The 10,327-nt window shown below is 31.0% G+C and overlaps 1 protein-coding gene and 1 pseudogene across 1 annotated transcript in view; both read right to left on the bottom strand.

Annotated features, from left to right (window-relative positions):
- Positions 1-989: 989 nt before the first annotated feature.
- Positions 990-1,913, bottom strand: LOC149262248 (autophagy-related protein 8C-like; annotated as a pseudogene).
- A 1,438-nt stretch (positions 1,914-3,351) lies between these two features.
- Positions 3,352-10,327, bottom strand: part of LOC149262247 (autophagy-related protein 8C-like) — a 29,370-nt gene continuing 22,394 nt past the window's right edge. The window contains exons 2-6 of the mRNA XM_089376263.1: positions 5,837-5,911; positions 4,257-4,313; positions 4,008-4,060; positions 3,667-3,785; positions 3,352-3,461 (exon numbers count right to left, since the gene is read on the bottom strand). Coding sequence (XP_089232389.1) covers positions 3,352-3,461; positions 3,667-3,785; positions 4,008-4,060; positions 4,257-4,313; positions 5,837-5,911 — 414 coding nt within the window. The remainder of the gene's footprint in view (positions 3,462-3,666; positions 3,786-4,007; positions 4,061-4,256; positions 4,314-5,836; positions 5,912-10,327) is intronic.

Genomic DNA, 10,327 nt, shown 5'->3' with positions numbered 1-10,327 from the left:
AAAAAAATTACTTGGTCAAAAGAATTTACATTAAAATAAAAATAACTTCGTGGTATTCACCCATGGTATTCATATAATATAACCTATTTAAAGGGGGGAATTAAATCATTCTAGATCCATATTAACTCTAGATCTACCAAGGGAGGGAGGGATCAAATATGTTGAGATGCAAACCACTTTCAGAGTAAAAAGAGATTTGATCCCTCTGGAGTTAAAATGGAATGGTCTTTAAATATTTATTTTATCTTAGTAGCTTCAATTCATTTAAATTGACAAAGTAACAAAATGAAAAAAAACCATATTTTTGTTTTATTAAAAAAACTAGGAGTACATTGAATACTTGATATCACCTAGTACACTCTAAATGTCACTTTGAATGCCACTTCCAAACTATTTTACATCCATGCATTTTAAATTATCTATTAAAACAGTATGGTAAGGCTTCACACTAACTTTATCTATTAAACTTGTATAAAAAACTTCATCACCGACTTTATCTTAGGTGAAATATCTAAAGCATATACACATCTTTATTGTAAGGGAAACAAAGCTCTTCTCCAAATTTAATCTCTACCTAACTTTATCTATTAAACTTGTATAACAAACTTCACCACCCACTTTACCTTAGGTAAAATATCTAAAGCACATACACATATTTAATGTAAGGGAAACATAGCTCTTCTCCAAACTTAATCTCTACCAAAAATTGAGGAAAAGAAATAAAGAGATTATATTACTCACTAAATATTTCTTATAAATATATAAATCAGAAATGACAATGTTAACAATAATCCAAATTTAAAGTCTCAAAATATGTAAAATGGTAAAGTAGATTACATATTTTGGCAATATGCACACAATAAATGTTTTTAAAGCATTTTATACATAGTAACTAGAATGTTAATTCTGGTATCCATATACATACAAAAGTTCCCTTTAAATTTCATTTGCACTATATTTAAATGGAGAGAAATAAGAGTTTCTTAAGGCTATAAATAAGCCTCAATGTTATGACCAAAAGTCTTTTCACCACTATATGTAAAGTGAAGAAACCCATCTTCATCCTTGTGCTCCTCATATACAGTACACATTAGAGCAGCTGCATAGAAATAAATACACCATAAGAAATTGATAAGTTATAACATAGACAAGGATTAGATGACAAAATTCTCATTTTCAGTTTTTTTTTTTTTTTAATTCTATGGAAAAAAGGAGATAGCAATGAAGTTTAACTTAGAACCAAGTAATGACATAGAGTAATAGTGGAAAAGTTGTAACTATGATAAAATTGATTAGATTGAACTTACCAGTTGGTGGAAGCACATTGTTCACAAAAATAAATAGTGCTTTCTCTTCAGTGAGATTTATTTTCTTACATATCATATATACAAATTATCCCACGGTAATATATGATGGAACCAGATATCTGAAAACAAAAAATGATAGTAACATTAATTTTAAAAAACTTGACCATACTCTTGAGGCATCCACAAATTATGAACACATTATATTATTACAAAAACAGGAGTAGTTTGAGTACAACATTGTTACTTAAAATCATTCCATTGGCAAATAAGCAATTTTTTTAAAGATGTATTCTAATAATTATCAAGTGAGAGAATCAAGAGTCTTACTTTTTCTTATCAATATCTAGGATGTCACTTCTCTCTGCTTTTTCAACAATAACCTGCAAGAATCAATAACTTGGTAGTAGAGTTTTCATATACCTGGATACCATAGGTTAACACCTTTGTTATGTGTTGGTGTTCATGCAATGTTATTTTCCCCTCTTGGAATCCCTCATTTTGACCTACCATGACTTAGAATCTAAGCCTTATTTCCTCTTTTTCATCATCTCTTGGCCTTACCCTAGGAGGATTCCACACTTTTATCTCTTGTAAAATAATTACCATATGGATGACACATTAAGAACAAGAAAAACCACTTTTTAATTACGAAAAAAATACAAAATAATTCTTTAAGCCTAAGGAAACATTAAAGTCACAAAAAAATAACTACCATATGGATGACACAATAAGAACAAGCAAAACCACTTTATATTTATGAAAAAAATACAAAATAATTCTTTAAACCTAAGGAAACATTAGTGGAAGTAGATCAATATTAAAATTATTATGTAAATGTGTGGTTTGATTTATTAGTTAATTCATGATATAGTCCAATATATGCAATATTTCATGGTGTAATTAGAACTATGATGAAGAACAACATCTATTTATCAAAAAAGCAAAGTGTTTCAATATCACCATAGCTTTTTATGATAAATGGTTAAAAAAGTTCATAATGTGGCAAACATTTTGAATTTTAGTTCTAATCCAAGTATACGATGGAAAATCTAAGAGATTGTTTTTCATTTTCAACCCTCTTGTGTCACAAAGATGACAAACTCTTTCGTCCCAAGGGGTTTTGTGAATTTGCCAACACAGTTTCACTATAGAGGCCATGAGAGTTTGTTCTTATTTTAGATATGCTTATTTAGGATCTTAATTAGTTAACAATATTTATTTTCTTCTTTAACAACAATCACCTAATCATTAAATTTATTAAATGATCAATAAATATATTGGTCATCATATATTTATGTATTCAAAACACTCAAGTAGTTTATATATATATATTTTTTAAATATATTTTCATTTCCCATGGTGAGAGAGATGTGTAACTTATTTTATTCTTAGTATGTATGTTTAAAAGATTTTAACATCAAACATATAGAGAGAAAGAGAAAGAGTGAAAGAGTTCTTATTTCATTATTAGGTGCTTTCTCTTTCAAGATATGACAAAGATTTGTAATTTTTGAACATTTTAAAAAATATTAATAATAAAAATAATTCAATATACTCATATACACCTATTAATAACATACACACACACACACAGAGACGCTATTTTCTAGTTTCTAATGTTCCTCTTCTCAAGCTTTGCACTCAGAAAGAGGTTTGCATTACTTAAATGTAATGTAAACATTTTAACTTGGTGAAAATAAAATAAAAACAATGTGAAGAAAAAAAAAATTGGTAAAAAAAAATTACATTAAAATAAAAATAACTTTGTGGGATCAAATCTGTTGAGATGCAAACCACTCTCAGAGTAAAAATAGATTTGATCCATATAGATGGGAAAAACCAATAATCCAAATTTAAAGTCTCAAAATATGTAAAATGGTAAAGTAGATTACATATTTTGGCAATATGCACACAATAAATGTTTTTAAAGCATTTTATACATAGTAACTAGAATGTTAATTCTGGTATCCATATACATACAAAAGTTCCCTTTAAATTTCATTTGCACTATATTTAAATGGAGAGAAATAAGAGTTTCTTAAGGCTATAAATAAGCCTCAATGTTATGACCAAAAGTCTTTTCACCACTATATGTAAAGTGAAGAAACCCATCTTCATCCTTGTGCTCCTCATATACAGTACACATTAGAGCAGCTGCATAGAAATAAATACACCATAAGGAATTGATAAGTTATAACATAGACAAGGATTAGATGACAAAATGCTCATTTTCAGTTTTAAAAAAAAAAATCTATGGAAAAAAGGAGATAGCAATGAAGTTTAACTTAGAACCAAGTAATGACATAGAGTAATAGTGGAAAAGTTGTAACTATGATAAAACTGATTCGATTGAACTTACCAGTTGGTGGAAGCACATTGTTCACAAAAATAAATATTGCTTTCTCTTCAGTGAGCTTTATTTTCTTACGTATGATATATACAAATTGTCCCACGGTAAAATCTGATGGAACCATATATCTGAAAATAAAAAATGAAAATAACATTAATTTTAAAAAACTTGACCATACTCTTGCGGCATCCACAAATTATGAACACATTATATTATTACGAAAACAAGAGTCGTTTGAGTGCAACATTGTCATTCCATTAGCAAATAAGCAATTTTTGTAAAGATGTATTCTAATAATTATCAAGTGAGAGAATCAAAGAACAATAAGTTATTTGATAAAAGAGTCTTACTTTTTCTTATCAATAAATGGGATGTCACTTCTCTCTGCTTTTTCAACAATAACCTGCAAGAACCAATAAGAGAGCATATTTTATAAAAATAAATTTTGAGAAAAGATTCACTCTTCATGAGAAGTTTTAATCAACAAAAACAAAACTATTGAAATTAGATTTTGTTTTTGAAATAATATTATATAGCGAAATATTTAAAAGATCTAACCATGGAAGAAATAACTTATTCTAGAAATGATTTGAGCGTACAGGTATCTTATTGGGGTACTTGTCGTGCATTGCTTTAGCCTCCTCTTTTCTCCTCTCTAACAAAGATCCCACAAAGATTATTCATTCTTTTTAAAACAAATTTGAATATAACCATGGTAATTAAAAACCAAATACAAATAAAAATTACAAAATTTAACACACTTTATATCAAAACCAGACTAATTTTATTCAATATATTTAGTGTGAGTAGTTCTATTTAACACTCTAAGGAGACTAGACATTAATCAATCTTCACAAAAGAGTTGAAATAGTAAAACTAATAAATACAAAATCAAACATTTAATTTTAATTGCTATTGGTTAAGAAAGAATTCAAATAAATATTCTAATTTTCATCTAAAATATACACGCAAATACACTAATATTAAATATTTACAATGGATGAAGAATATGCCCATAGGAAGAGAGACATATACCTAAAAGTTGTATCTTGCTGTTCTTCTCCATTATTAAATGTTCTTATTTGCCAATTAACTTTTTTATTGACAAATTTACCTGCCCAGATAATAAAAATAAAAATAAATTGTTGAAAAAGATTAGTAGAATGTATAAACGAAATTTAAAACATACTCTAATAAAAATTAAAAATATTTTTATTCAGAGGAACTGGAAAGGAAAAACATTATCACTCCAAATTAACCCTTGCCTTTGTCACGTAGCTAATAAAAAAAAGCTGTTACCGTTGAAACTAAAAAACCATGAAATCTAATTGGCGCCAGGAATACCAACGTGAAAAATGTTACCGCAACTCGTCAACAAGAATGGTACCGCAGAAACTTAATGCAGAAATTTCGATGTGGAAGATATTACATACCTTCGCTCCTGTCGTTAAAGCCGCGGAGGCTGTAGTAGTTTGTTAAAGCCGCAGAGAGTCGCGGAGGCTGTAGTAGTTTGTTAAAGCCGCGGAGGTTGTAGTTTAGTTGAGGAGAGTTATAATGTACATAGGAATATAGAGACGGTTATGTTATATTTATATGAATAAAAGAAGAGATGAATCACATTGGTTGGTTCGAAACGCGTCGACAAATGATGTCTCATGTGATCTTCGCCGAAAAATATTTTTTGTAAAAAAGAAGAGATGGTTTCCAAGAAAATGAGGTGTTACAATCAAGGGTTAATAACAATAATTTGGGGGTTTGGTTGGGTTTGATGACGTCCACACGTAAAAGAAACATTCCATCGTCATAAACTTTCAAGAGGTTTTAAAATAATGATTTTTGGGGCCACCCATATTAATGGGTCTAGTAAATAGTTAAAAATAATGATTTTTTGGGCAAATTGGTGTGGTATTTTTGTTTTTAAGTTTTCTATTAATATGTATTTAGTGGTGTTGGGTAATTTTACCTTATTTTTGGGGTTGACTTAGTTGATTTTTGGGTTGACTTGGTTGATTTTTGGGGTTGACTTAGTTCATTTTGTGTGAGAACATTATGATAGTCTATCCTCATGTGTGGATCCCTAAAGAGCCCAAGGATGAATAAGTGAGGATAATTATTGAGATAGGACGAGGTGGTGCTATAATAAATGGTTTTTTCCCTAAATTCTTTTCTCATTGGGATTAAATGGGTGATCCACATTGAGGGTTGTCCTTATGAGGGAGTGAATTACAAGGACATTTAGAGCTTCTTCTCCCACCTAGAAGAGCATGGGGTAAGTGATTATGTTTTATGCATAAATACATTGACTAGTTCAAGTTGACCAATAAATGATCTGTGCGATCAACTAGATCAATTGTTGCATGGAGTATCAAAATATGGTTGGAAGAACCTTGAGGACCGTGATATGTCTACATGGACCAATGGACTAGCCCCCAATTTTGAGGAGGGTAGTTATGGATGACCAGGGTATGAGAGACTTAGCTAGGAGGACAATCACGCCCCTAGCATAATACCACCAATTGAATGATGATGATGAAGATAAGTAGTTTTAGATAAATGGGAAGCATGGCCACCTTTCTGTACTTAGCATGTGATAAGCGTGCACCAATTTTAGAGTGATGGACTCCTAGATGAACACTTTCTGACATTTTTGTTTACCTTTGTGTGTATTATGGAAACAATTATTTATATGATAGGTGTCATGCAAATGTGATAAATCTGATCTCATTACTTATGATGATATGCATACTAAAGTAAATGTAAATGTAATAAATTATCTTCTTGATGATGCATGCACTAAATTTTGTTTGGTAATTTTCTATTTTATGTTAACCTAACAGAGGGGAAGTTAGGGGGGAACTAAAGGGATCTCATAAGCCCTTCAACTTTCCATTCCAACCACATATTTCCTAAAAAACAACTAGTTTTCTCTATTTTATCCTCATTATTTATTACATCAAGTGTGATTGGATTATGTGTTAGGAAATGGGTATCCTTACAGTAAGTTAACGAATTTGCATATCTTCCTGTGTTTTGGTTAGATAATATGTACTTTGCAAGACTCAACATGAAATATCATGGAAATTAATAGATACATGAATGGTGTCTTGTTTCTTTAAAGTGATGGGACTATTTCAGAGACCCATTAAGTATATCCAGTTAGATAGATGAATCTTGTCTAATAAGCTATTAAAATATCACTTTGATAGTACAAGCCTTAGTAGGATGGATACGATGTTGTTTCTACAAAAGCATATCAATATGATCTTCAGCAATGGTGATGATAAGTCTTACCATCTTTGAATAAGACCTAGTAAAGGCATCATGGAGTTCTTGGAAACGAGCCTTATAGGTAGCAACCCTTTTCAGATAATAGTTTTATCCAAGAAGAATGTTTTTTGTGATAGTAATATATGTATAAGGCTCACACACACACCTTCATGGTGGGAAAAAATTTGGCCATGTTACCTTCCTCAAATGTGTGCGGATAGGGATGTCATTCTTGAATCAATCAACCTTTCTAGAGGAGAGAGTCATTCATTTTGATAGCATACTAGGTAGATGGATTCATTGGAGTAAACACATCCCAAGGTAAAATATAGGAATGATGATGCATATCATCCCATGTATGATCACAAGTTATAATATATTATATAATCTCTTCTTTTCAATTTCCCTGAACCTCCGCTTCCACATTGATGCTTGTAACACACCCAACAAGGTATGCACCAAGTTGGAGGAACATCTAGATGAGTTGAGAGGAAATCAATTGGAGGATGAGCTAATATCATTTCGCCCAAGAATTTTTTGAACTGTAGAGGACTTCTTTTCAAAGTATTATACTTTGCTTCAACAGGTAATCGCTCGTAACGTTAATAGAAAGGAAGAGTAGATAATTCTTTCAATTATTTTAAAGCTAGGACCTAAATATCTTTTCTTCTTTTCCTACTTCTTAACTCTCGATGGGTTAAAGTTGGAATATTCCTTCTTTGAATAAATTTATACAATACTTGGTTTAAGGTTAAAAACAACTAATTCATATGGTGGCTTTGAAGTCATTCAAGGCCCATGTGCTGGCTAAACTCTCGATGAGTTTCCCAAGCTTCTTCTATAATATGAAGTCTCTTAACAATATTCATAGTGACATATGTTCTAATTCCTATCAACAATTGTGTATCCTTTTGATCCTTTGGGTATTCCAAGTGTTATTGTTAATTAGAGTTCTTGAATAGATAATGGAGTCATGAATAGTGGTGTTGGATTAAGAGCTTCTTCAAGCTCATGTATCCTCTTTTTCAATATTAAATTTTCAACTTATTTCTTTATTATATAATGAGCAAGACCATCCCCTACAGCCTAATGTAGTTTTAGGAGTTCAAAAGGTATGACTCCTAAAAAATATATTCCACTCTTCATTTGACTCACTACATTGTTCTTTTTTACACCTTTTCAAATTGCAACTTCTTAGTAGACTTGTCATAATGGGTGTCCTACATGGTTAAAGGATAATATTAAAATACAATAGGATGTTTAGCATCCAGTTCTTCAAAAAAATTGGACTTCAACCATTTATGTGACTACCAATTCTATAACTACAATACTCTCTACTTCCATGTCGATGGACCCTTTTGCATTCTTTGACTCCTTTTTACTTGAAATTTCAATTTTATATGAAGAAACTACATGTCATTTTTCAAGAGAAACATGAGGGGGTGGCTCTCCTTCATCATCGTTTCCATGATGTTGGTTGTTAGTGTTTCCTATAATAGAAATTGTTTCTTTTCTCTTATGTGTAGTAGAGGAACTTCGACTAGTTTGTGGTTCTGGAGTCCAATGAGAGCTTGCGGGCCTTTCACTCTTTGCTTCACTTTTCCTTCAATATTAGTACTTCCTTTTATCATAACATGGTAAGTTGGGGTAGGTGTCTTAAAAAATTGGTTGTCTCCACTTTCTCGTAAAATCCTTGTGAACAAATTGGCACATCTTATGGATTCCAAGTCATTAGAAAATATACCTTTAGGGTTGAATACTTGGAAGGATTCAACTTCAATTAAATTAAAATATTTCAATAAGTTAGAAAATTGTATAAAATCGATATAATTCCTTACTATAATATCTCCTATAGTTAGGGGAAGTGTAATAAATTACCTTTTTTTTTTCTTATCAAATAAAATCAACCAAGGGTTGTACTATTTGAATACTTCAGCAACAAAGTATATGTTAATAACAAAATTAGGGAGTAATAAGGTCTTTCCTTCATATCCATATATCTTAATAAGAGAGTTATATTCTTGCTCATTGTATCTTACATTTCCTATCAAAAATTTCTAAAAATCTTAGCAGTAAGAAGCATTGGGTTCTTCTCCAAATTAAGATTAATAGTTTTACTCTTCAAATCAAACCATTTTGCACATTAGTGTCCATCCTTTTCTTCAAGTTGGTCTTCCCAAAAAAAAAAAAAAAATTGTGTTAGGTTCCATTGTAGAAATTATGGTGTATATTTGTAAATTCTCATGAAATTTCAATCAAAATCACAAGAAAAAAACCTACTCTACTTCTTTATGATATTCAATTCACAATTTAGAACATCAATCAAAATCTGCAATGAGAAATAACATAAATGCACACAATATTTTTCCATGGGAAAGCAATCTACTAAAAACCCCTTTTCTTGCTTGCATTAATACGATGAATAGGGATGTATTACAACTGCTTTGCTCAATTGAGCACAACTTGCAAGTGAATAACCTATCTCTCTACTCACTAAGAATTTTTGACTAAGACTGAATCAATTTTTTCCTCTACTTGAGCCCCTATTTCCTTGCACAATTCTTGAGGAAATTAGGCCCCTATTATTTAAGAATTTCCTCCAAAATGCTTTCATAATTCCCAAGGTTTATCATATGATTGCATGCAACACTTGTACACTCAAGACTAGTCTACAACTGATGCTACAATTTCTTGAAATCTCAACCACAATTGGGGAACTCGAGTTCTCTGCATGAATTAGCTCTCTTGGCTTGATTGATCAGTTACCTAGATGATTATTGAGTTTGACTAAATTCCCACTGCACAACTGACCTTCAACTAGTTCCTCCAACTATTAGACCTAGTTTCACTGAAAACAACTTGAAATAACTAACCTTGATCTCTACAAATTAGCAATCACACATGATTAACTAAAATCTAATTCCTCTAACTCAAATTTACTTAGCTAAATGAGTGACAAGATCAATGTCACACAAGTTAAATACATCAAAGTTGTTCATTGATTTGGAAATTCGAATTCTCTCAATTTCACCAAGGCAAAATCAAATAGAGACTTTCTTGCTACATTTTTCAACACTCCCTCTCAACAAGAAAGGGATTATCAACCACCCCTTTCCTGCACCCGTGGAACTTGAATTTCCCTCTTGACAGATCCTTTATCATAATGTCAACATCTTGTTCCTCTATCGAAATGTATTGTAGCAACATTATCTGCCTATGAACACAATACCATAAATGGTGATACCGAATATCTATATGCTTGGATCCATAGTGAAATGCAGGATTCTCAGAGAGCTTGATGAAACTCTGATTATCATAGTAAATCACAGTTGGATCCATCATCTGACTAAACAGAGCCACAATTATCTTTCTCATCCATATCACCTCACATGTTTCTTGACTT

Source organism: Pinus tabuliformis, chromosome 6 (assembly GCF_031772625.1).
Source record: "Pinus tabuliformis cultivar Carrire ecotype Pingquan chromosome 6, CPIR1, whole genome shotgun sequence".
In the NCBI taxonomy this organism is placed as follows: domain Eukaryota; kingdom Viridiplantae; phylum Streptophyta; class Pinopsida; order Pinales; family Pinaceae; genus Pinus; species Pinus tabuliformis.
This window is presented reverse-complemented; position numbering and strand designations above follow the sequence as displayed.